The sequence below is a fragment of the Umbelopsis ramanniana genome (genome assembly GCF_025399195.1).
Source record: "Umbelopsis ramanniana AG unplaced genomic scaffold K450scaffold_12, whole genome shotgun sequence".
NCBI lineage: Eukaryota > Fungi > Mucoromycota > Umbelopsidomycetes > Umbelopsidales > Umbelopsidaceae > Umbelopsis > Umbelopsis ramanniana.
The window spans coordinates 380,455-404,216 of NW_026252098.1; the positions used below are offsets into that span (position 1 = coordinate 380,455).

Sequence of the window (23,762 nt, forward strand, 5' to 3'; positions counted from 1 at the left end):
GTAACGTCTTATCAATTCATTTTTTTTATCATATAAACAATTGCATTATAATACATCAAAGCAATGGATTGAGCCCTGTATTTAAATATGTCATCTTAGTCGAGGTAACGTCCTGTGTGGTGAAGTGCTGGAAAGTGAGATTGGAGATGGATGGCCCGCTGGGACTGGTTTCCGGAAATTTCCCCAATTTCAATGAAAAATTGCCAGAGATTCATGCGTACGCCTCCCGCTACCATGTCGTCTACCATCAATCCTCGTGTGATTCTTTTTTCACTTATATTCACCAAACTCGCCTTTGACCGCATATGCTATCTAGCAAGTGTAAGTATACAATGCGTATATGACATGGGGTGGACGCCTTTGACATTTTTTAACTCATGTCATTTCACGAAGCTGGTAAACCCTTCTGCCGACCCGCAAGCTCCCATTCTCGATGTTTTGGAATATGGCCACCCTAGCTCGGGCGACGAAATATACAAGATGATTTCGTCTTATGGACCAAAAGGTTTTTATACAGTCATTCGTATATCGTGTGCTTTGCTACCCCGAGCCTCTCAATTGACATAACATAAACAATGAATTTAGGCAGACAGGCTTACCTCAGTCTGTCACTGTTCGACACGGGATTTGTGCTAATTAGAGTTATTCCTCTATGTGTATTTGCCCAATGGGCATATAACAAATACCCTCGCATTGCCAACCCATTAATCTACTTTTTCGCTGCCGCCTCTGTTTGGGAGGTTCTGGAAAACGCAATGGTATGGTTTGTTGTAAAGCAATTCCCCAGACGCTATGACGGAATTGCATCTCTTTTGGTTCATTGGATCTCTATCAAGTGGTATACACTGTATGTAACTTGCGCATCGCTCGCTATTGGTGTCCTCGTTGGTATCTACCATTCCTTCCACGCCCTTTTGGCCGACAGTGTTTTGATGGACAAGGACCGCACAAACCCTAAGCCTGTGGTCAAAAGACCTGTAGCTGGAGGTAGCGCACAGAGATCCAAGAAAGCAGATTAGACGGACGGAATTGATAGCTAGCAACATGTTAAATAGTTTGGGAGGAAGGGGAGGGGGGTTTTATCTTGCTTTCAGCATGTCAAGCATGCAGCATGTTTTAATAATATAAACAGTTTCTGATCTTTTCATAGATTGGCTTTCGCTTCGTTAATAACATCATCGACTTCGATATTTCTAGCTATCTTCATGGCTGAAAATACTGCTCGATCCTTTTTGATGTACAGTCTATGGTGTTGTCCTTCCTTCGCTGCCTTCAATGTGTCATCCTCATAGGTTTCATCTCCAGGATAGGCGAGGAACATTGCAAAACCTTCCTTTCCTTCAGCGGTATCTTCATCCACTGATTGTGGTTGTGGCATGACGGTCAAGACCTTTCCTGTTTTCGTTCTAAAAGCTCCTACGCCTGCTTTTGTTACGATATCCTGGTGTCGTCGGGTTTGTTTCAGGGTATATAAAGTGTACCACTGTGGGGGATACAATGTAATCTCTCCACGCTTCCATGAGTCCAAAGCTATCGAGAAGTAAATGTGGAGTCAGGGAACCGACTGTCGAGTTCATTCACCATTTAAATAACAGTCGTATCCTACTTACCTTCTTCAGGGGTGAACCAGTCTAATTGAATAGTTTCTCCACCATCAGCCTGAATAACGGCGTGTTCACTTCCTTTAACCTCTGGAATGACCGTAATAAAGAATTGTGTGTTGTAACGACGCTTTTCCATGACGGGGGTAATCCAATTTGAAAAGTGGTGTAGATCACAAGCGCTGGGTGCGATTTTATGTTCAATGCACAGCTCACGGAACTGTGAGGCATCTTGGTGGACCTTCTCACGCCAAGCGGCTGGCAGGTCTTGAACGGGCGGATTGGTCAGGAGCAAGCCTGCCTCTTCAAATGTCTCCCGAATGGCACATATTTTATGAGCTAGTGTCCTCTTCGACTCCCTACACAGATAAACCGAGGTGAATATCGTACAATTTGGCATGGATCCCATTCGTTTCCGCTTACTCATCATAATAGGCATGCCCGCCAGGGGCAATGATGTCGTTCCAGCGAGGATCATTGTCATGTTGATCGATGTTACCTCCAGGAAACACATGGGCATTGACAAAGCTGCTCTTTGCGTTTCTACGTCAAGGTTATATTGTTAGCTAAAGGGCCTGCCTTGAATGGGGATGGATCGGAGTATCAAACCCCACAGTAACCAACCTTTTCATCATCAGGACACGAAAATCACAGTCGCCAGCTTTGTTAGTCTCAGAGGCAGGTATAGGAGCCACAACAATCAATCTGTATATAAAATTTTGTAGGTAAATAAAGTGGATACTTGGTTCAAACGAGATTTTGGCGGCTGACATTACGTTGCGGAAGGGCGAATGGCGTTTGAGGTCTTGGACATAGTGCGAGTAGATATACAGAGGAACTTGGATCGCTGTACAGTATCTGGTAGCGGTTAGAACAAGGAAACTCAATTTTAGTAGACTTTACATACGAAGAACAGACTCACTAGTTGAAAACAGAAGGCGATGGAGGTTGCGACTTAACATTCACAATGGTATATGACTCTGAAAGCGGAACATGTGCCTTGCACACGCGGCTCGTGGAAAAATTGCTGAGTTTTCTGGGTTGTCAAGACCGATGGGTCAATTATTTTTCTGTTTGGGTATTTGAAAGAAGACCCGATGTAGTGATCCAGCTGGCCAGTAGACTGCGAACGGTGGGTCATTGCTTAAACAATCGGGTTACGTAAAGTTCATCCGAGATAGTATCATGGGAATATTTATCCCAAACAAGCATCGAGAAATTTTCAATATGACAAAGGCTTGAGCTTATTCCCATGATTTTGTATTTGTTGTGGGGTTATGTTTACCATAATTTGTATACTTTAAGAGAGCGTGGCAAGTTTGCAAGTGGTATATCGAGAGACTGTGCAAGCAGCGATTATGAATAAAATAATAATCCCACAGCCATGCAGTTTGTAGATCAGAGCCATTTATTGTCAGTAAAAGTACAGGTGGTAAGAAATAAGTTGGTATGGCGGTCAAGTATCAATGCAACAGAAAAAGGATATGGTAAGTTAAGAGAATTGTCTATTATACAAATGCTGGGGGGTTTGAGTGGAATGTGGGTGGAAAAAAGTCCAAGCTTCTCACAAAATTAGATTTTTGTTGGTAGACCCAACTGCAACAAATAGCAGTTTTTCAAATGGTAGCAGCAGACCAGCTAATATACATAGAGCACTGACTACCAAGATTTGCATCTTCGTTACTTTGGAGAGAAATGCGATCTTGCATACTTGCATACTCTGTTGAGAAAGTCAGTACCCTGTCACTTGTTCAATTATCAACTGGAATTTATTATATACCTCTGAAGCTCCTTGAGCCCAATTTTCATTAGATAATTTCGTAGGTGAGGATGGTGGGGTGAGTTGAGAAAATTTGGAGGGTGTTGGAGATCGAGTTGAGCTTTGGCTCAGTGTATGTGCGCGGAAACCACGCATCATGGAGCAGTTAATGAGGTTCTCAGTTATTCTCCGTCTGTCTAGCAGGCGCCACTAGACATTAAAATATGGGATAAATAAGGTACGTCAAGGTCACAAGGTCTACGTCAAAGGGATATTGACTTACAGAAGTGGAAGAGAGCTTGTCTTGAGCTTCGGCCGGGGTGAGCGGTAGGCTCTGAATAAGAAATTTGTCTTCTGGCATCACTTCCGAGTCGGACCTCACTAAATTTGGGGTCATCGTTGTTAATTGTTGAGTACGAGGAGCAACAGGTGATCTAAACGGACCAACCACACTGTGGTAACACCTACCATATACTTCCATGACCGCATTAGGAGCAAGTGAGGCAAGAACCGGCTTGACACTGTACCTTGCCGGAGCGTTGGTCTTAAGCTGTCAATACAGGGAAAAAAAAGGTCAGGTCGACGGTAGGTTAGGCTACGATGTATTGTATAGTTGCATCAAAGAGCTGCTCGCAAAACGAAAGTCTACCTTGAAACCAACAGGTCGATCTATGAGGTTTCGAATCGTAAGTCGGCTGATGTATCCAGAAGAGCTCCTTGAAGCTATGGGTAGATAGAATAGACAACATCAGTACCTATGCGACGAGTGTGGGGGGTGGGTGATTCGACGAGTGTCCTACCATAAAATTGAAATTCTGGAGGAGAGATTCGAATGGCCGGATTGGAGTTCATGTGTGAAGAAAAATACGAAAGAGAAAAGAAGAATTGGTGTTGCTTGACAACCTGTTTCCAAGTACACTTAATAGTTATTATGGGGGGACGTCCCCAAAATATGGTTGTTGTGCGGCGGACTATGAACTGAAAGCCGTGTCATGGGATAACATTTTGCTGTTTGAGCGCCTCAAGACGTTGAATATTACACCGAATGCAACACACCGTAGGGCGGATTTAATGTCGACTGACTACCGAATTCATCGTCTTGGTCAATGCCAAAGATATTAAAATAAGGAAATATAAATAATAGGAAGCAAAAAAAAACTTCCTGCTGAATCTGAATTAGCGTAGAGGGTCAAACAATGCTCAAACCATTTTTTTTTTTATTAATTACTGCCCCAGAATTCAAATTTTTAATTTTTTTTTGTTTTTGTTGGGTCGGTGGGGTGTTCTAGCCATACATCCAGTTTCGAGTGGCCTCTTGTTCTTCTTCTTTAACTTGTTCTTCTGTTTCGACGGTATAGCGACACATGGGGCAGGTATTATGAAGTTGTAGCCATGGGAGCAAACACTCTCGATCAAAAAAGTGGTGACTAAAAAAGGAATTGGATCGTAAAAACATTGCAGCGATTTGCCCAATGACAGTCATCATTCCTTACCATGGCATCTTTGTAACGGCCGATTGGCTTTCATGGAAATTTTCCTTGCAAATGATACAAGATTCATCACTGATCATCCGTTGTTTAAGTGTTATGAATTAGATGATGATGATTTTGGTATCAGTTCACTGACGTTAATAGAAAAAAACGGTTTTGGAATTTTAATACTGGAACATTGCGTACCTGGATAGCGAGTCAACCGATACACGTGGAAGACTTTGGATGAAACGTTCTGAAGCCGGTGGTGGGCCTTTGGCGTTGGTCTGAGCTTCGTCTAACAATTGCGATATCAGATTATCCAAAAATTGCTGCTGATTAGCGTCTTCTTGTTCAACGTTTTGCCTTATTCCCGTGAACATGCTACAAAAACCACCTCTATTCAGCCACACATTTCTCATCGTGGGATACAATTCGTCCAAACTATATAATTACTTTGCCACTCTCATGACGTTTTCTAAATAGTCTTGGTTGCCATAGCTGTCCACTGGCTCTCTGGGTGAATGCATATCCATGAAACTCGATATGTCGACATCCCGGTTTTGGCGTCGGGATGGAGTGGACGTTGTTATATTAAGATCGTCTACAGAGAAGAATAAATAGGTTGAATGGTGGAGTACATGTATGGCTGACTGTTAGACATTGCATACCGAAATAGCTCGACATTGTATAGTTGGGATAAAACCAAGGTTGCTGCTACACCTCTTGATGCAGCGGAGTAGCAGTCACTGCGGAACACGTAATCGCCATTATGGCAAAAGCGAGATTTTTATGGCAGAAAAAGATACAAAAACTATGTTACATTAAGAAAAGGTGTTTATGCTGTACTAATAGATGCTGGCTCCTCCTTCGTAGCAACGGCTTTAGACTTGATCGGACGACTTTTTCGAATATTTCGTCCATGGTTGACTGTCCATGGGCCCAGGCTGTCATTAGCATAAAAATCCATTGGATATATACTTTGCCACTCCGCATTCCCAAACACAACCGATGCCTCGTAAGGTGTGAGAAGTGGCTTTGGGAAGGCGTATCCCCAGTCGATGGATAAACGTGGACAAGCAATCTGGATCCAACTAGAAGAGGTAGATAGTGTGAGCTTAAAACATTCGTGAACGTGACCAGGCCTACGCCAAAACCAAACCAAACCGAGCCCAACGTTTCGGCTCACTGCACTTCATTCCCAACCCCAACCAAACTCAAATGTTTTAGTACGTACGCATCCACATCTTCAAACTGTGCCAGCTTTCCAGGGAAGATCTCCGATAGTAGAATGGTCACATAAGTCTTTCCAGCCTTTGTAATGCTCTCTTGCAAGTAATCCATGATCTTGGGACTACCTTGTCTTCCGAGTGTTCCCAATATCAACCCGAACGTCTTAGCTTTAGTAGCTGTCGCAATAGCGTGCTTACGCAATGAATGCATCTCTGCATGATCATAGCGCTCTCGCGTGAACTTTTTATCGTAGGGGTCATATCTGTATGGAAGTAGATGTTAAGTAAACACATAGAGCGGTACAAAAACGTGAAGCGGAGCTGACCTGAAAGCTGGTAAGTCGGGGTTGTGAATCATGATGGACTCCAAATGGAATCTACCATCGCCGAGGTATCTGTTAAATGGAGATGGCAGAGGCGTTAGTAAAAAGATGAAGCAACGGTAAGTCCATGAAACAGTGTAATGTTAATGTCATGCTTACATTATGGCATCCATGTCCGGGAGTCTTGGAGATGTGCAACCGAGTACTTCACCAGGTGATAACGGCTTTGCCTGTGGTACTTGTAATACATAGTCCTGCTCCAAGATTGCGCGTGCGGCCTGTAGATAACGTTGGTCAGACCCGATTGTTGGAGGCAGCGAAAATAGTATGGAAAGGGAGCTTACCTGCAGCGCTGTAACAAATTGAATGGTTCCAACCACCACAAGCTTCTTGCCTGGTTCAAAATTCCGCTTGACAGTGTCGATAAAGTGCTGGGTATCAATACCAATGTCGACAAATACATACAATGTATTGATAGGCGTAACATCAACAGGTACTACGGGTATTCATTGATTAGTGTACGGCTCGATGATGATTCCATTAAAATATAATTCACCTACCCAGGCAGCTGTGACCGTAGTGTAACAGAAAGTCACAACCTAAAGCTCTTGCTGAGAAATCATCGACACAGCATGCGCCATAGGTAACATCTCCCATCACCAAAGTCTCTACACCGCAAAACCTATAAAATACAAGTATCAATAAACAGAATATAATTTAGGTTTTCCTCGAGCCTCCCATATCTTACGCTTCTAGAATGTCGGAAATGGTGCAGGCGAACATGAGCAGTCCTTCTGGGAATTGCAAAGCGACTGAAAAAAGAAGGCTGTTAGTCCATTGAAGTTTATCTCGAATTAACCTTTGACAGCAAACCCACCCTTCTTTGCCTCTGCCTTTTGTATTCTCCATACACTCTTGTGAATCTCAAAGTTATAGTTGGCAGGTAGCTGAAATAGACGAACCGTATGAATATTTTAAAAAATCGAGTTCAGCAATAGCTACTGTGACATTATTCATACCTGCTCAATCATCTTATTCAACAAAGGGTTGTTCATTATTTCGTCTGGAATTTGGTTTGCCATTCTGCTGGCGGTGGATCGAGCGGCAGGTTCTGTTTAAAAAGTACGACTTCATGTGAGTTCCAGACATGAGACAAAGGAGACAATGGAAAAAGACATACTTGCGAATCCAACAGCACCATCCTCAATGTTGTTTGAATCGGGTACGGTGCCTTCTTGCTTGCGAGCCTTTCCTACGAACCTCTTCCTTGGCTTGGTCTGCTTGTCTTGGTCCATGTCAAAAAGGTACCCAAAAAAAGTCCATGACTGTGCTTTTTCCATCGATCGGGACAAGCCACGGGTTTTTTTGAGTCAAAAAAATGTCAGCTCATGTATTGTCCGCTCTACCGGGTTTGAACCTCTTTGTTACATCCAGGCCATGCAGTTTCTACGCACCACTGGCCGTGTGCTAGGAAACAGCACGTTACGGCGCTTAAATACTGGACATGTCAAGGTGTCCGCCGTCCCATTGCGCACATTCATCACCTTACAAGCACCCAGAGCTTCTACACTTAGAAGTACGCCAACTATCTGCAGGGCTCCACTTAAAAACTTCCAAGGTGTTTTCACCAAACGCTTTTCGTCAACCGTAGCTATTCCCCATGTTGAGAAGGTCAGAGAAGCAACGCAGGTTATTGCTTCGAAACCAATTGTCGCCTACTGGTTGTACTTTAACGCTGGCCTTATTTTCGCCATCGTCGTGGTGGGTGGGTTGACCCGCCTCACGGAAAGTGGTTTGTCTATCACTGAATGGAACGTCATCTCCGGAATGAAGCCTCCTCGATCACAGGAGGAATGGGAAGAAGAATTTGAAAAATACAAGCAGTTCCCTGAATACAAGATGTAAGTGTATACTATTTACACAACGCGACGACTTTTTTGACAGCTAACTGAATGGAATTTCAGACTCAATCGTCATATGAATTTGGAAGAGTTCAAGAGCATTTTTTATTGGGAATGGAGTCATCGCATGCTTGGTCGTTTTATTGGTACCGCTTTCATTATTCCCGGCCTATACTTCGCCTCTAGAGGATATATGACGAAGAAGGTTGCATGGCAGACATTTGGCATCAGTACCATGCTTGGGTTCCAGGTAGGTTTTCGATTGTAAGCAAGCAGAGGGTTATCAATTGGTCACGTATTAAATGACCCTTTTTCTTCACTAGGGATTTATGGGATGGTATATGGTAAAATCAGGATTATCAGAGGCATTAATGAAGGAACCTGGCGCGGTCCCTCGTGTTAGTCAATATCGACTTACTGCACACTTAGCTACAGCATTTGTCATATACGGCAGCACAGTTATGGTAGCTGCTGATGTGATTCGTCAACATAAGCTTGCTAATGGAACATTCGGCAAGGATTTGATCAAAGCCATTAACAACCCTGCTCTCAACCGGCTGAGAGCAGCCGCCTTGTTCATGACATGTTTTGTGTTTATGACTGCCATGACTGGTGGACTTGTAGCTGGACTGGATGCTGGCTTGATCTATAATGAGTGGCCCATGATGGGAGAAGGTATTGTTCCTCCTACCAATGAGCTTTGGTCCGACGACTATGTCAAGCCTGGTGACAATGGAAAATGGCGCAACTTCTTGGAAAACCCTACCACTGTTCAATTTGATCACCGCACTATGGTAAGAGGGAGGCAGTCATAATTACAAGTAATCTACATCCACACTTACATTTTCTCTCCATAGGCTGAAACGGCTGCCGTCCTGAGCACAGCATTATGGTATTATAGTCGCCGTTTGCCTTTACCTAAATCTGTACGCGTGGCTTCCAACGCTATGATGGCTGCAGTGGTTGCTCAAGTCACTTTGGGTGTTACTACTCTAATTTATATGGTTCCCATTCAACTTGCAGCGCTTCATCAAGCTGGGGCTTTAACCTTGCTGACTACCAACTTCTGGCTTCTACACACGCTAAAGAAAATCCCAGTAGCGTAATCGAGCTACTGCAACCGGATGCTGACACCAACCGCCAGGTTGTGATCATCACGAATAATTCAATATGAGATTTTTCTAGAATGTTTGATTTACTACAATATAAATGGAGTTATGATGTATAGAGAACGATTGAAGAACGAACATAAAAAAGAAGAAAAATTAACAAAACACTTCGAAATTGTACAGATGGTATTTTTAAAAAAAGGTCAAAGGGTGATAATGTGCGCTACTGAATCTACAGTGTCTGCACGTAATTGCTAGGTACGGTACCGTGGCCGTATGAGCAGCGATTTTGCTCGTCCCAGAGATCGGCTAGCCACCAATCTTCGTCTTCAGAAGGGCCCAAAATGGCCATGACACTTCCTTTTCGGAAACTGAGCTCCGTCTTGTCCCTTGCTGCATAGTCGTACTTCGCTACCGCTACAAAGTGAAATAGTTGGTTAGATGTATGTTTAAGCAAGCTATATAATGTGATGGGTTGGTTCTTACCCCATTGTAATATTGGTCGTCCGTTTGGAAGGGTTGTAGGCCGTGGTGCGGAGGCCGCTTGCATCATTGGCGAAACAGCACCATTTTGTATCATGGGTGATCTTGGCTGTATCATGGGTGACCTCATCATCGGAGACCGAGGTGCCATCATTGGCGACGCAGCATTCATCATAGGTGACCTGGGTGGATCAAAGTTACCATTTGTCGGTTGTGGTGAAGGCGTCATCTGCTGTGGTTGTGCGCTCAGCCAGGGCGAAGGAGCATTCACCATAGCCGGTGATGGCGGCGCATATGGTGCCATCATTGGGGATGATCCTCCATAGTTTGCAGGAAGGGTTTGGCTTCTCATGTACTGCTGTCCCTGGTTTGCATATGGCACGGCCATTTGTTGCTGCTGTTGAGATTGATGCATCAAGGGCTGACCTTGAATGGGTTGTTGCTGTTGTTGAGGCATCATGTGCTGACTTTGAGCTACATGCTGCTGTTGCTGGGATTGTTGGATCGAGTGTTGGCCATGGGTGGGCTGCTGTTGTTGCTGCTGAGGAAGATGACTGGTAGACTGTGATTGCTGAGACAACAAATGTTGCTGGTGATGCTGTTGTTGCATCTGTTGTTGAACCTGCTGCTGCTGCTGCTGCTGCTGTTGTTGTTGCATCTGTTGGTGCTGCTGCAACTGCTGTCGTTGCTGGTGTTCCTGCTCAATTGGAGAAGGAGAACTTGACACTTTCCATTCGTCATTTTCTTGCGGTGGGTGGTACGCCTGTTGCAAGAATACCGGCGATGGGCACATTTCTGTAGAGGAGGCTGACAGTGGTGGCGTTATGGGCTCAACTGGAACTTCTGCGTCAGGCAGCCTAGGACTCAGTTGTTGTGATTGTGGCCTTGGTGACTTGGGAGGAGAAAGAATGTCGGTTGAAGAGCTTGATGTGGGAGTTAGGGATCGAGACTGGGTATTAGACGGAGGTGGGGCAGATTGTCGACGATCGGCGGTCTTTACTTGATTTTTCTTCTCAGAATAATCGCTTTCCACCACCATAGATTGTCGATACTTCTCATGTGGACGTGGAGGTGGCATAGGTGGAGTACCTCCCTGGCGAACGCTGTGATTTGATCTGTTTTTCCTAGGGGCTTCTTGTGGTTGTTCATTACCGCCTTCAAATCTTTTCAATAGTTCCTCTAGTTCTCCAATAGGCTTGCTCTTTGACCTCAAGCTATCCTCAGACTGGCTGCTAGCCATCACCATGTCATTGTCGTTTCGAGTGGGAGGACTTGATTTCATGGGTGAGCTAGTGGAGCTAACTGGTTTACGCCGAATGTCCATGCGTTTATTTGAACCGAATCCTGGAAGTTCTTTAGCCACCGTTGGTTGCTGTCTAACCGAGTTTGTTTGTATCTTGGCCAAGGTCTTTTTGGTCACCGTAGGAGCTCGATCCGGTCGCGGTGGCAAAGTCTTATTTACAGGGAGTTGAGGCTCAGGTATTTCCTCAACTTCTCTTCCTTTTCCATTATGCTGAACATACTTTTGTAGATAGTCCAAAGGGGCTGGATTTAACCAAACGGTTAGCTTTAAACTTCCATTGTATGCCATATCAATTCTAGCCAATTTACCTGGGACTTCCCTGCCAGTCGCTTTCTCAGATATGAATGTTTCAATCTCATCTTGTATCTTGCACTTGTCCAAACTTTGTCGTATGCTCTCATAGGTCTGATGTAGAAAAAACCAGTTTAGATGAGAAAAAAAAAAAAAAATGGCGAATATGACTAATTTATATATTACTTACATCGTCCTCGCTTAACAGATTGGCGGAGTATAGATTGGCATACTCCCACATCTTGAGTATCAACAGCTCAATGCGCTGTTCCTCTAAATCTTGCAAAACCTATAGGGACAGTTAATACTGACTGAAACGTTCGACATGTTAGCAGTAAACCCAGTACTTACAGTGCAACAGTCTCCCCATATGTCGTGTAACTCCTTCACAGACCCTTCAAAGTTCGCAATCGCAGATTGGTATTCTTGATCTACGTCAACAACGCATAAGTGCCTTGTGCAAGCCATGACGGTTGCGGAGAAAATGAACACTTACGTATTTCTCGTAGTCGTTCTTGCGCAAATCTTGACGCTCTACTGTTTCTATCTGCTCCTAGTCGTTTTTGCTCCGCTGTAAATCGATCGCCCGTCTGACAAAAACGCGTTATTCGACGTGGTCTAAACCAATTTGCCCGTCATATGCACCTTTTTTTCTTTTATACAGACAACACGTACCTCAACTATAACAGCAGCAAACCTATCGCGGGTATCGCAAAGTTCGTCAATTCGGTTTCGGCATTCACTGACAAGGTCGATATAATTTTGTGAAAAGTTTTGTAGAGGACCGGCAATATCGGACTCAATTTTACGAGCCAATTCCAAATGTGATTGTCCGTTGGTGGCCATCTCGTTGCTAAAGACATCCAATGCCCTTACTATGTCTCCAGTTTCTCCTTCGTCGCAGAGGACGGTACGTGAAATAACCGATAAATGATTGCTGTAGTCAGCTTCGACCTTGGCTCTGGAACGGTCATTAGTAGCAAGCCTAAGGTACTGCGTTCGGTATTGATCGGCTTTACCTTCCCATGTATATAGCATAGAGATTCTCACACGTTTGGTGGCCAGACTCCATACGACGGAATAGCGTATCGATGCCATTTAATTCCTTTCCCTATCATCAGCAATTTTGTACGTCAGCTCGGCATGCGGTACTTCTGGCGACGTAACTTTGTAGCTTACCCAGAAGCTGTCGACAAATGACAACGACGATTCGTTGTGCGTTGAATTTGGAGTCATTGCGGCGCAGAAAGGAAAAGAAATAAGTGAGGCCTAGCTACGTTTTTTTCTTTCTAAACGAACATGTTGTTATTATTTCCCTTGCCATATATGGTAATTTAAGCAACGACAATGAGAAAAAGGAAAATGAACACACTCTCACATTTCCACCATTTTGATATAATGACGACCGCTTTATATTTCAAGAATATGTACAAGATGTTTTTTTGGGAGAATGGCAAAAATAAAAAACGAAAGGCAAACATGCCCAAGTAGAGTGAGTTTAGTTATTACCGTCTGTTCCATCCGAGTTTTGTTGTTGTTGTTGTTGTTGCTGTTGTTGCTGCTGCTGCAACTGTTGCTGTTGAGCCATAGCGTACGCCGCTCTCTGTTGCTGAAGCTGCTGCAATTGTTGTTGGAGTTGTTGATTAGTCAATCCTGCTGGAAGTTGCCCGCGCCCGGCGCCTTGTTGTTGTTGTTGCTGCTGCTGTTGTTGTTGCTGTTGCAGAGCATTATTCTGCATAGCTTGGAGTGCTGCAAGCTGTTGGTGGGTCAAGGGCTGGGCAACGCCGCCACGACCGCGCCCACGCATAGCCGCAAGGTTACGCTGCAGCATAATCTGTTGCAGCATCTGGGCTTGTTGAGGATTGAGCTGTTGCCTAAGCTGACCAGAATTAAGCATAGCAGCCGCACTATTTGCACCGACACCTTGTTGCTGTTGGTTGATAGCTTGGCCTTGCATTCCAAGTTGTATGCCATTCGGTTGCTGCTGTGGCTGCTGCTGTTGTTGCTGCTGCTGCTGTTGAAGTTGTTGTTGCAATTGTTGTTGTTGCAATTGTTGCTGATGTTGTTGTTGTTGCTGCTGCTGTTGTTGCTGCTGCTGTTGCCCACCAGGTTGTTGCTGCTGTTGAGCAAGTTGCTGTTGAGCAGCCAGTTGTAACAATTGGGCTTGTTGTTGCTGCAGCTGCTGCAACTGTTGTTGAGACAGTAGACCTTGAGATGCTGCAAGTGCCAGCTGTCTGCGACGCAAAAGTGCTGCCACTTGCTGCTGGCTAAGTTGAGGCATTTGAGGGTTGACTGCAATAACAAAAACAAAGATTAGCTTCATGAATACCTTCATTCTAGAACCGAAACGTCACTCACTCGTTTGCCCAGCTCCAGCTTGTAAATTATTTTGAAACTGTATAGCATTTGGCTGAGGAGCGACAACATTGTGCTGCTGTTGCTGTTGAAGAAGAGGCTGCTGCATAGGCTGCTGCTGCTGCTGCTGCTGAGGCTGTTGTTGTTGCTGCTGTTGTGGTTGTTGCTGCTGCTGTTGTGGTGTTGGCTGACCTGGCTGTTGTTGTTGTTGTTGTTGTTGTTGTTGCTGCTGAAGCCCTCTAGCTGCCAGCTGGCTAATGAGATTCTGAGCAGTGCTTCTCGGTATGGCACCTGATTGAAATAGCTGTTGAATTCTTGCTGCTGTGATTTGCTGTCCTACTTGGCCGGCAGGTGGACGAGCGTTTTGAGCATTTGCAGCCATGGCTTGCATGTTGAACTGCGCACTTGGTGATGGCATAGTTCCATTAGGTAAGACAAGTGGAGAGCCTGCATTCATATTGGATTGTCCTAGTTGGCCTATGGAAGTAGGTGACATTCCAGCAGAAACAGTAGCCATATTTTGCATCTGGGGGGTTGCTACTTGTTGAGTTTGTGGACCTTGTTGCTGCTGCTGTGAACCGTCATTTGCCGCGTTATCAATGGTAGCATTAGGATTGTTATTAGCAGCACCAGCGTTAGCTTGTCTTAATTGGGCCTGAGCCTGTAGCTGTGCCCTGGCATATGCTAATGCTTGAGCCTGCGCCAATTGAGCTCGTTGCTGTGGATTCAAGTTGGCTCGTGGGTTGATATTGAGTCTGTTAGCTTGACCAGCCGCGAGCTGTTGAGCTGCTTGGTTTGCCATTGGCAATTGAGCTTGCTGTTGTTGTTGCTGCTGTTGTGGCTGTTGCTGAGCTTGCTGCTGCTGTTGAACCTGGGGTTGTTGCATTTGCTGTTGCTGTGCTTGTGGCTGGGCTGGTTGCTGTTGTGGTACTTGGGGTGATCCAGCGGTCTGGATTTGGGTATTGAGCTGCTGTTGTTGTGCAGTAATAGCAGCGATACGCGAGGCCATATTATTCATTTGGTGATTGACCGTGAACGCGTTAGTATCAGATAGCAATTGGTTGTCGACAGAGAAAAAGTTTTTAAAGTGAATTATGTATGTCTCCATCAAATAAGAAGGACCGATCTGAAAGCTAAAATAAGGAAAGCAAAATTTGTAGATTGTGAATAAAATGGTGATATCGTTTGTAAGAGTACCGAGCAAGAAGAAACGTACTCTATATTGCCACCGTCAATGGAAGTACCAGCAGTAGTGCCCCATCTCAAGATACCAGAATAGACCTGATTTTGCTCGTATATGTTGACAGACGTGTATACCTTGCCTGTCGTTCACAATTGGTTATAGTTTTTGTCTATAAACATCCATACTTCAGGAAAAACTGTACTTACGATGCCCTTCAGATCGTTCGAAACGAATAGTGCGTATACACCGGCGTCCATCCGATAAAGTCGGTACATCCTGTGGACCTTTCTTGACTTTGTTCTTGCGGTCGTCCACAGTCGCCATAGGTTCGGCATCCATTTTTCGTTTCTTCGACATCCATTCTTGTAAAAATGAGATATTTCCAAAACGTGGCTCGAATGGATATGGACGTTTTGCACGCTGAAATCAGTAGTAAAACCCGTGAGTGAGAAAATAAATGAAATAGCATTCTGACCGATACCAACCTCATCCATCATTGCCATAAGAGTAGCATTCTCAGCTTTGCGTTCTTTACGGGCTGCAAGCTCATAAGAGTTGAGTTTTCGCTTCTTCTTCCTCTTTTTGTCACGTTGCGCGTATTGGATAGCGTTTGCAACTCGCGTTACTTGAAAACTTGGATCCAGGCAGAGCGGTTCTTCATTGAGTAGCTATTGGAAGGTGAGTAACGTTAGTAAAATACGTGGTCACCAGATACGATATAAACATGTACATACCAATAGTTTGGACTCTACATCCAAGGCTTCGCTTTCTGTCATATTAATGTTGGACTCTTCATTCAAAAGACAGATATCGTTCCATATGGATTGAGCATCTGGCTTCATCTCAATTCTCTTAACAGTAGGTGTATTGGGATCGAATACCGGTTCACCCTCATTAGCGTCTGTATTCTCCTTTGTAGCTTCGGTAGCATTACTGTCAACCCTAGGTTTGCGGTGATCTACTACTTCTATGACAATGACGCCGTTGTGAAAGGTACATCCAGCAGAATCAAAGACGTCAGTTAGATCAGGCGGAAGCCGTCTTTCCTTTACGTATTTGAGGAACTCCTGTATGCAAGGTTAATAACTATCGCGGTGAAAGCAAGTTGGGAAAATTGAACGGGCATAGAATATTACCTTGAACTGGCTCTTGTAAGAGAAGAAAGCACCGTTGTTTTCGAATTTAAAGTACGTTGAGTATAAGTGTATTTTTAAAGAGGGAGCAGGTTCTCCGTTAGTGTTCTTGTCAGTATCTTTTGTTACCGTCTACATAGCAATCGGAAGTCAATAACATTAGGACAGATTCAGGAAATGCAAGTTACACGTTGGTTTACGGGAATTGGCCAATGGCCGAACGATCAGTACCTGTGAAGGTTTTCCAGTGGGTATTTGAAGGCGCGCAAGTTGAGATGCTCGTTTTGTGTGCGCTGAAGCCATTGCAGCCATGGCGGCTTGATTTGCTTGCATCATGGCCAATTTATGACCTGCTGATGGGTTTAATTTTTGAGATGTTGTTGTTTGAGAATTTTTCTTTTGCAGCAGAGACATGGTGATATCGGGTTGCTTATTAGTCGTTGCTTGCATTGTTGTCGTGGAAATCTATAGCATGTTCTAGTGAATTTAGGGACGACGATGGGGTATTCGACCGAGAAAAGTTCCAGTTCAGCGAGTTTCAATAATACGATCTGAAAAAGCCGAGCGGACTTTTCTTCTTTGGCTCTGTTAAGATCTTGTGCCTTGAAAATGGTCTGTGAGATTCACCACGCGCTAAATTAAATGCTTGGAGAACGGTTATGCTTGCTTTATTGTTGTTGATCGCACAATTTAGGAATTGTTAATTAAACAAGTAGAAAGGAAGTATAAAAAAAACAACAATGTGAGAAATACACGAAAGAGATGCAAGGAGCGGTACGATTTATGAAGGAAGGGAACCAAAGAGAGAGAGAGAGAGTGGAGAGAGCGAGTGCACGCACGACATAAATGTGGGGGTATCTGCAATTATTTTTTAGGGTCGTACTTGCTCTTAAAGATCCATGAATTACCCATGATACCATGACCTTGTTTGGCTGCTTTGCGATAGTATTTGGCTGCCTTGTGTAGGTCTTTCTTTACACCTTGACCGTGGTAATAACAGTGTCCGAGATCATTTTGCGCATCGGGGTCGCCGAGGTCAGCGGCAATCTTGAAAAAATAAACGGCAGAGGTCTTGTCTTTTGCACACTAGTAAAATGAATAGAAAATTTTCAACACTGGGGAGACGACGCCATCAAAGTAGAAAACAGAAAAAGGTACTTACACCCCATCCGTGTCGAAACGAAACACCCAATTCATAAATAGCCATCACCAGTTCACCTCTAGCGGCTGACATGTTGACGGTGGAAGACAAGTTGTTCAAATCCAATACAGCGCTTTCGGCAGCCTTTTGTAGATACTGGAATGCAACCTTTTCGTTCTTCTTGCAGCCCCATCCGTGTCGGAGGGAAACACCAAATAAGAACATACCAAGAGGTGAACCTTGTTCAGCAGCTAACCTGAAATTATCAGCAGCTTTTTCTAATTGACCAGCTTCATGGAATTTGATACCAGCATGGACAAGATTCTCGGCAGGGTTACTAGCCACGACAGATTCCTTCTTCTTTGACGAAGTCTTCTTCTTGTCTACCGCACCACCTGTTGGAGTAGACTTAGATGGTGACATAACCGGGAAGGGGCTTGGTGGTAAAGAAGTTTGCCCAAGAGGAGAAGAACCAGCTGTACTAGGAGACGGCTGTGGTGAAGGTGCCATATGGTGCATGTTGGATCGAGATCGTGGTGATGAGCCAGCTGTATTGGGTGTAGGTATCATGTGTCTAGAGGAATCATTATAAAGAGAGCTGGTGCGTGGTGAAGTAGCTTGCCAAGGAGAATCAGGAGTGGAGATGGATCTGACCGGCGACGGGGGAATCACAAGAGGTGGAAGTGGCTGTGGATGGCGGCTAGCGGCAGAAGGACGCGGGTTGGGCGTGAGCTGGTTGTCTTGATCATCATAGTAACTCTGTTGAGTATCAAATACAGCTTTAGAAGGACTTGGTACAGGAACAAAACTATGATGAACGACAGCTTGATGATGATGATTTTGTTGAACAACCGGTGGCATTGGTGGGGTAAGAGCACGTATATGAGGGTCCACCATCTCACTTTCATTAAAGTATTCGCCTCTAGATGCTAAATCCAGTGGTGATGAAGGAGCTTTTGCGTGATGATAGCCATACATATCCGTAGCAGCGGGATCCAAGTAATGGTAGTCACTATATATACTAATGCTCATGGGTTGAACAACAGTCTCTCTAAGGCGGGACATATTTGGCTCTGCAAAGGAAAAAAAAAAAAAGGTTGGACAAATAAATACCTTAATGACCAGGCCCAAGCTATTATACATCATAAGACTTATGGATTCGGCCCACTACAACTTACCAATATAAGTATCTCTAGGCACGGCGGCTTCAAAAGCCTCATACTCCACCGAAGCTGAATCCGGATCAATGAGTGATTCTCTTGCAGCATAAGTCTCATATGGAGAAGAGTATCGGGGGGAGTTGTATTCAACGGAAGGGATGCTGTCAACGGGAGAGGGTGCAGATCGGTTCTAACAAGATTATAAAACAGATTAACACAGAGATCGATAGGGTGATTGACAACGTGAAAGAGGGGGTACCTGTGACGATAAGTGCCGCTCTAAAAGACGTTGGCGGTATTCCTGAGACATCTGTGTATAAAATTGACTTTGATGAGTGTGCCTGAACATTGCTTATTTTGGCAGATAGCACGCGACTAAACATACTTGATAACCGTTCATAGGGTAACCTGGCGATTGAGGAGGAAGCATGCTATGCAACAAATCAGTTAAAAATGCTGCACATAATTCAAGGTTCTCGAGTTATCATACACACCGAGAGTTTGGGGTTGGCTTGGGAATAGTGGAATCATCTCCAGATGGCTGGCGGTCATTTCGAGTTTGCAGCTTTTTGAACATGGTGAAACTTCAACCAAATAGGCGTTAGTTGGTGATTGACAAGAAGTCCACCGAGACGGAATGAATGGAGAATGAAAAAGGAATGGAAAGGGGGAAAAGCGCTTTTGACAACCAAACGATACCCAAGGGAAGTAGAGGAGGAAAAAAAAAGAAAAGAAAATTTATGGAGGGTGGGTCATAGGTTTGTACTGCCATCCGTGTAACCTTCAATTCAATGTGGCCTTCGAAAGGAATGAAATCAGATCCGACATATCAGCCCTCTCATTCAGTACGAAACGTAAAGACTTTTGAAGTGAAATTGGTGTACTGGAAGCTACACAGACAGGATGGTTTGCAAGAATATTGGTTTGCCACCTCAAGTAAGAGATCACTTTAAAGTCGCCTTGCTGATCTTGCAGAGGATCCGCATTAGAATATAAAAATAGATATGTCTGGACTTGAACTCGTCAACTCTCCACCTTTTTTTGAAAGCTCTAACGAGGCTATTTTGCGATAAATCAGCCGGCAGTGAAAAGAGAGCACACATATGTGGCCATCGTGGCCACTAAAAGATACTCAACTGTTCAGTGAATGAATTCACTTACAGTGATCCAATGTCTTATCCATTTAGTATCATGCCTTAGAGAAATGAAAGGTTTGAACGAAAATTTCGAATACAGCAAATACAACATTGATTTTCAATGCAAGCACTTCCTTTCGTTATATCGTCTCGTGTATAACGATGGCTATGCTGATCATAATCAAGGTTTTGATTGGAAATAACTGTTTGATTTCAATTTGTCCATTTTATTGCCATGGACGATGCTGACCTTTAAGAGTTATTATTGAGGCGAGAGCCCAAAATAGAACATGGATGCGCGACAGTATACTTTAATTTACTTTGATGAACCTGACTCAAGCTGCGTTTGATTCGCTCAAACTCTTTCTGAAAAGAACTTGGAGAAGCATGGTCTGAACAGTATAAGACATATTAAGTATATAGCTCAGTGCGCTATAGTCAAAGCGTTTCTTCGCGAAAGCATGAAGTATAATTTCCGGTATCGAATAAGAGCAGCCACCCTCTACACTTTAAGGCAAAAGGCTAATTATCTATATGCACACGACAGAACTAGAAGCTTATAATGCACATTATTCAACCAAAATAAAGCCCCAAGTGTAATTCGATAAATTAAATGGTATTTCTTCTTTTTAACGCGTAGCATGTTTCTATGGTTATACGGTTTGCTCGATAGTTGAAAGAATCTTTAGAATCAAACCTCAGTGACTTTTGATGTGCAGGACACTACTGCTTGCATTTACCTCACCGACAGTTGAAGTTTAGTTCATCGAATCAAACGGTTTTTGGCGTTTTCTCGAGCGATTGCTACTTTTGTAAAGGCGTCTTACTTCATAAACAAGCCGTAAGACTCTTCGTTGTCCATTTGCAACTCAGGCAGCGCAGCCTTTGTCAACGTTTACCAATCTTTTCTCCAACTCCTCTATATTTTACTCATAATTCTATCTCATAAGTTTTTCCAAAATGACTTCGTATACACATGATCAAAAGGATTTGGAGCTGATGAAGATGGCCATCACACAAGCCAATATCTCCGAACCTGTGGAATCAGCATACTGCGTAGGTGCCGTCTTAGTGGCAGCTACTGGTGAAATTCTCTCTACGGGTTTTTCGCGCGAATTGCCTGGCAACACTCATGCCGAGCAATGCGCGCTCGACAAACTGCCTGATATCGGTTTGATCGAGAACGGAATATGTTATACCACTATGGAACCCTGTTCAACACGTTTATCTGGGAACAAACCCTGCGTAGAACGGCTCATTGCAGCCAAGGTGAAAAAGGTTGTTATGGGTATCAAAGAGCCTCCCAACTTCGTCGAATGCAGCGGAGTGGATTTACTTCGCCAAGCGGGTATTGAGGTGTTGGTCGTTCCAGGCGTTGAAGAAGAATGCCTAAAGCCAAACCAACACATTTTACAAACGAAATAAAATGAAATGTATTCTGCCTGACGAAGAAAAGCAAACTAATGTTGACTATATTCTCTGGTCGTAATTGTGAATAGCATGTTGAAATGAGCCTTTTAATTTTTATTTGTTAAATTCCTATCTACAGGAGGCTCGATGACCGGGTACCGGATAAAGAAAGATATAAAATTCCATATTACTATTACTACAAGACGGTGGTTACCATATCAAGAGACCGGTAGAGATGGGTTATCCACGTTTAAACGATGGAGCATTTAAACAGAGTTGGAGGGGTAAGCAAAGCCATCAATCTCAACAAAGTTCTCCTTGACAGAGCGGGCAGAGACAAAGCGAAGAAGCAATGACCAGCTACCAGCCTTGTCGTTAGTACCAGATCCTCTAGCACCACCAACTGTAAAAAGCAAAATAAGGAATGATGAGTGACTCATGTATGGGACCAGAAAAAAATTATGGATTTTTGAACCCATCTGGTTGATGTTAAAAACTTACATGGTTGTTGACCGACGACGGCACCAGTACACTTGTCGTTGATGTAGAAGTTACCTGCAGTGTTACGGAGAAGGTTGCTGCCAGCAACAATTGCTTCACGATCCTTAGCGAACAATGCACCAGTCAAGGCATATTGTGTAGTATCGCTGACCATCTTGCAGGTGGCCTCGAAATCAGCATCTTCATAGACATACAAAGTGACAACGGGACCGAAGATTTCCTCCTTCAAAGTCTTGGCATCCTTATCCTTGGTGACGATGACAGTAGGCTGGATGAAGTAACCTTCAGAATCATCGCACTTACCACCAGCAATGACTTCGCAGTCATCGTTGGAAATAGCGTGATCAATGAATCCCTTGATCTTGTCGAAGGCAAATTTGTTGATAACAGGGCCCATGAAGTTTTCCCACTTGTGGATAGGACCTTGCTTGATCTTGGCATGCTCTTCAACAAGAACCTTCTTGAAGTCAGCGAACAAGGACTCTGGGACGTAGACGCGAGAGCAGGCAGAGCACTTTTGACCTTGGTATTCAAAGGCACCACGAATGGTCTGGAGAGCAGCTTGACGAACACCATCGGCATCCAAGCTCTTGTGCAAGACATGGTAGTTCTTACCACCAGTTTCACCAACAATACGAGGATAGCTCTTGTAGTTGTCGATGTTGTTACCAATTTGCTTCCACAACTTGCGGAAAACGTGGGTAGAGCCAGTGAAATGCAGTGAGGCAAATTCTGGGTGAGCCAAGACGACGTCACAGATTTCTTCAGCTGGGCCAGGAACGAACTGAATAACACCAGCAGGGAGACCAGCCTCTTCCAAAATCTGATAGACAATGTAGTTGGAGTAGACAGCTCCAGGAGAGGGCTTCCACAGAACAACATTACCCATCAATGCGGGAGCACCTGCCAAGTTGCCACCGATGGCAGTGAAGTTGAAAGGTGAGACAGCGAAAACGAAACCTTCCTAGAGAATTCAACCAAGGCATGTTAGATTATGATGGAGTTCTGGGGCGGAAATGGAGGGGACCTATCTTACCAAAGCACGGTATTCGCTACGGTTCCAGACACCAGGAGAGTTCTTGGGGGGTTGTTGCTGATACATTTCTTCGGCATACTTTGCACCAAATCGGAAGAAATCGCACAATTCAGCGGCAGCATCAATCTCAGCTTGCCATGCGTTCTTTCCTTGACCAAGCATGGTAGCAGCCATCAACTTGTATCTGAATAAGATAAGATAGAGAATTACAAGGGTTAGAGGAGTTTGAAAAATCTTAGCGGTCAAGTCGGTCCACTTTGAGTTTTTGGCGGGGAATACCGGGCGAGGCGTTTCTTCCGTACCTGTATTTTGTAGCAATCAAATCAGCGGCCTTGAGGAAGACAGCAGCACGATCGTTGAAGGGCATAGCTTCCCAACGAGCCTTAGCTTCCAAGGCACCATCAATAGCCTAAAGGGGGAAAGTGCGCCAATAGGAATGAGTATTTATCGACTTAGCGCATCATATGGGCATCCTGCCCCCCCTTACTCAAATCGAGTATCGGAAAAGAATCTTACCTTCTTAATCAAAGAAGCATCGGCTTCATGGTATGTGCATACAGTAGTCTTGTGCTCGGAGGGGTTGATTTGCTTGCCGGTTTGGCCAGTCTTGATCTGCAAGTCATGCGTACAAAAGAGGTTTAGCGGGTGGTCCGAACCAGCGGGATGAGCGGCCTTATCATAGACGAGAAATGTACCTTTTCACCGTTGATAACAACAGGAATTTCAACAGGGCCGGCAGCACGCATGTCAGCAACGGCCTTCTCAAGCTTAGGTCTCTCCTCAGAGCCAACAGCATAGGATTTCTAAGCGCGTCAAAGTGTGAGAAACTAAGGGATGGTGTGACGCGTAACAAAAAATGAGACCCTTACCATAGGTTCATTGTCAATAGCTGGCAACTTGAAGTGTGCAAGAGATGGAGTGTGCAAGACGTGAGCCATTATAGATTTTATTTACTTGTAAGAAGAGAGTACTTCGTTGAACGCCGAAAATAGTGGAGGTTATTGCATTTTATATTTTTTTTAGCCAGGCAAGCTTTGTGACGGGGAAAACATTTGAACCAATCCGAATGGGCGGAGTTCAGCTGTCAAAAACAGAATTCTCACGATGGAACACAACATGCTGGCCCATTCCGTTGCTTTCAGTCCCAGTTTTCTTTGAACCTGACACAAACCTCTTTCTTATCGAGACATCTCGTCATGTTCTTCATGGTGATATAAGTACATTCAAGTGTTTATA

General features: G+C 44.2%; 12 protein-coding genes across 12 annotated transcripts; 3 read left to right on the forward strand and 9 right to left on the reverse strand.

The window, feature by feature from the left end:
* The first annotated feature begins 202 nt into the window (after positions 1 to 202).
* K450DRAFT_230349 (uncharacterized protein) lies at positions 203 to 1,082 on the forward strand. The gene is made up of 3 exons (XM_051587236.1): positions 203 to 321; positions 394 to 505; positions 586 to 1,082. Exons 1-3 carry the CDS (start codon positions 214 to 216, stop codon positions 1,017 to 1,019), a joined length of 654 nt encoding a protein of 217 aa, XP_051447010.1. The 5' UTR covers positions 203 to 213; the 3' UTR covers positions 1,020 to 1,082.
* K450DRAFT_230351 (uncharacterized protein) lies at positions 1,082 to 2,543 on the reverse strand. Its single transcript, XM_051587237.1, has 6 exons — positions 2,524 to 2,543; positions 2,378 to 2,448; positions 2,226 to 2,306; positions 2,025 to 2,144; positions 1,611 to 1,960; positions 1,082 to 1,530 (listed from the first exon to the last, which is right to left on the reverse strand). The coding sequence occupies exons 2-6, from the start codon at positions 2,413 to 2,415 to the stop codon at positions 1,145 to 1,147; spliced, it is 975 nt and encodes a 324-aa protein (XP_051447011.1). The 5' UTR covers positions 2,416 to 2,448; positions 2,524 to 2,543; the 3' UTR covers positions 1,082 to 1,144.
* A 712-nt stretch (positions 2,544 to 3,255) lies between these two features.
* K450DRAFT_230359 (uncharacterized protein) lies at positions 3,256 to 4,475 on the reverse strand. The gene is made up of 5 exons (XM_051587238.1): positions 4,161 to 4,475; positions 4,010 to 4,083; positions 3,829 to 3,910; positions 3,644 to 3,741; positions 3,256 to 3,570 (listed from the first exon to the last, which is right to left on the reverse strand). The coding sequence occupies exons 1-5, from the start codon at positions 4,210 to 4,212 to the stop codon at positions 3,334 to 3,336; spliced, it is 543 nt and encodes a 180-aa protein (XP_051447012.1). The 5' UTR covers positions 4,213 to 4,475; the 3' UTR covers positions 3,256 to 3,333.
* A 61-nt stretch (positions 4,476 to 4,536) lies between these two features.
* Positions 4,537 to 5,425, reverse strand: K450DRAFT_230363 (uncharacterized protein). The gene is made up of 3 exons (XM_051587239.1): positions 5,037 to 5,425; positions 4,854 to 4,922; positions 4,537 to 4,787 (listed from the first exon to the last, which is right to left on the reverse strand). The coding sequence occupies exons 1-3, from the start codon at positions 5,249 to 5,251 to the stop codon at positions 4,646 to 4,648; spliced, it is 426 nt and encodes a 141-aa protein (XP_051447013.1). The 5' UTR covers positions 5,252 to 5,425; the 3' UTR covers positions 4,537 to 4,645.
* A 237-nt stretch (positions 5,426 to 5,662) lies between these two features.
* K450DRAFT_230368 (uncharacterized protein) lies at positions 5,663 to 7,769 on the reverse strand. Its single transcript, XM_051587240.1, has 10 exons — positions 7,565 to 7,769; positions 7,404 to 7,495; positions 7,262 to 7,331; positions 7,133 to 7,196; positions 6,945 to 7,066; positions 6,729 to 6,880; positions 6,544 to 6,662; positions 6,388 to 6,456; positions 6,067 to 6,324; positions 5,663 to 5,923 (listed from the first exon to the last, which is right to left on the reverse strand). Exons 1-10 carry the CDS (start codon positions 7,722 to 7,724, stop codon positions 5,668 to 5,670), a joined length of 1,362 nt encoding a protein of 453 aa, XP_051447014.1. The 5' UTR covers positions 7,725 to 7,769; the 3' UTR covers positions 5,663 to 5,667.
* Positions 7,770 to 7,781: 12 nt separating this feature from the next.
* On the forward strand, positions 7,782 to 9,127 carry K450DRAFT_230379 (uncharacterized protein). Its single transcript, XM_051587241.1, has 3 exons — positions 7,782 to 8,285; positions 8,349 to 8,535; positions 8,609 to 9,127. Exons 1-3 carry the CDS (start codon positions 7,822 to 7,824, stop codon positions 9,098 to 9,100), a joined length of 1,143 nt encoding a protein of 380 aa, XP_051447015.1. The 5' UTR covers positions 7,782 to 7,821; the 3' UTR covers positions 9,101 to 9,127.
* Positions 9,128 to 9,508: 381 nt separating this feature from the next.
* K450DRAFT_230388 (uncharacterized protein) lies at positions 9,509 to 12,714 on the reverse strand. The gene is made up of 10 exons (XM_051587242.1): positions 12,651 to 12,714; positions 12,491 to 12,582; positions 12,147 to 12,432; positions 11,968 to 12,061; positions 11,823 to 11,896; positions 11,662 to 11,760; positions 11,489 to 11,585; positions 10,179 to 11,422; positions 9,881 to 10,025; positions 9,509 to 9,811 (listed from the first exon to the last, which is right to left on the reverse strand). The coding sequence occupies exons 1-10, from the start codon at positions 12,705 to 12,707 to the stop codon at positions 9,627 to 9,629; spliced, it is 2,373 nt and encodes a 790-aa protein (XP_051447016.1). The 5' UTR covers positions 12,708 to 12,714; the 3' UTR covers positions 9,509 to 9,626.
* A 1,164-nt stretch (positions 12,715 to 13,878) lies between these two features.
* On the reverse strand, positions 13,879 to 16,655 carry K450DRAFT_230399 (uncharacterized protein). Its single transcript, XM_051587243.1, has 8 exons — positions 16,374 to 16,655; positions 16,146 to 16,274; positions 15,744 to 16,076; positions 15,495 to 15,677; positions 15,216 to 15,429; positions 15,043 to 15,148; positions 14,645 to 14,959; positions 13,879 to 14,069 (listed from the first exon to the last, which is right to left on the reverse strand). The coding sequence occupies exons 1-8, from the start codon at positions 16,590 to 16,592 to the stop codon at positions 14,066 to 14,068; spliced, it is 1,503 nt and encodes a 500-aa protein (XP_051447017.1). The 5' UTR covers positions 16,593 to 16,655; the 3' UTR covers positions 13,879 to 14,065.
* Positions 16,656 to 16,780: 125 nt separating this feature from the next.
* K450DRAFT_230400 (uncharacterized protein) lies at positions 16,781 to 18,566 on the reverse strand. Its single transcript, XM_051587244.1, has 4 exons — positions 18,462 to 18,566; positions 17,956 to 18,356; positions 17,305 to 17,932; positions 16,781 to 17,228 (listed from the first exon to the last, which is right to left on the reverse strand). The coding sequence occupies exons 2-4, from the start codon at positions 18,189 to 18,191 to the stop codon at positions 17,007 to 17,009; spliced, it is 1,086 nt and encodes a 361-aa protein (XP_051447018.1). The 5' UTR covers positions 18,192 to 18,356; positions 18,462 to 18,566; the 3' UTR covers positions 16,781 to 17,006.
* K450DRAFT_230407 (uncharacterized protein) lies at positions 18,567 to 19,366 on the reverse strand. The gene is made up of 4 exons (XM_051587245.1): positions 18,938 to 19,366; positions 18,829 to 18,874; positions 18,703 to 18,753; positions 18,567 to 18,633 (listed from the first exon to the last, which is right to left on the reverse strand). The coding sequence occupies exon 1, from the start codon at positions 19,213 to 19,215 to the stop codon at positions 19,045 to 19,047; it is 171 nt and encodes a 56-aa protein (XP_051447019.1). The 5' UTR covers positions 19,216 to 19,366; the 3' UTR covers positions 18,567 to 18,633; positions 18,703 to 18,753; positions 18,829 to 18,874; positions 18,938 to 19,044.
* Positions 19,367 to 20,366: 1,000 nt separating this feature from the next.
* K450DRAFT_230408 (uncharacterized protein) lies at positions 20,367 to 21,031 on the forward strand. Its single transcript, XM_051587246.1, has one exon. It carries the CDS (start codon positions 20,540 to 20,542, stop codon positions 21,002 to 21,004), a length of 465 nt encoding a protein of 154 aa, XP_051447020.1. The 5' UTR covers positions 20,367 to 20,539; the 3' UTR covers positions 21,005 to 21,031.
* Positions 21,032 to 21,060: 29 nt separating this feature from the next.
* On the reverse strand, positions 21,061 to 23,518 carry K450DRAFT_230413 (uncharacterized protein). Its single transcript, XM_051587247.1, has 7 exons — positions 23,396 to 23,518; positions 23,222 to 23,329; positions 23,043 to 23,138; positions 22,829 to 22,935; positions 22,527 to 22,710; positions 21,491 to 22,454; positions 21,061 to 21,392 (listed from the first exon to the last, which is right to left on the reverse strand). Exons 1-7 carry the CDS (start codon positions 23,462 to 23,464, stop codon positions 21,256 to 21,258), a joined length of 1,665 nt encoding a protein of 554 aa, XP_051447021.1. The 5' UTR covers positions 23,465 to 23,518; the 3' UTR covers positions 21,061 to 21,255.
* Positions 23,519 to 23,762: the final 244 nt, after the last annotated feature.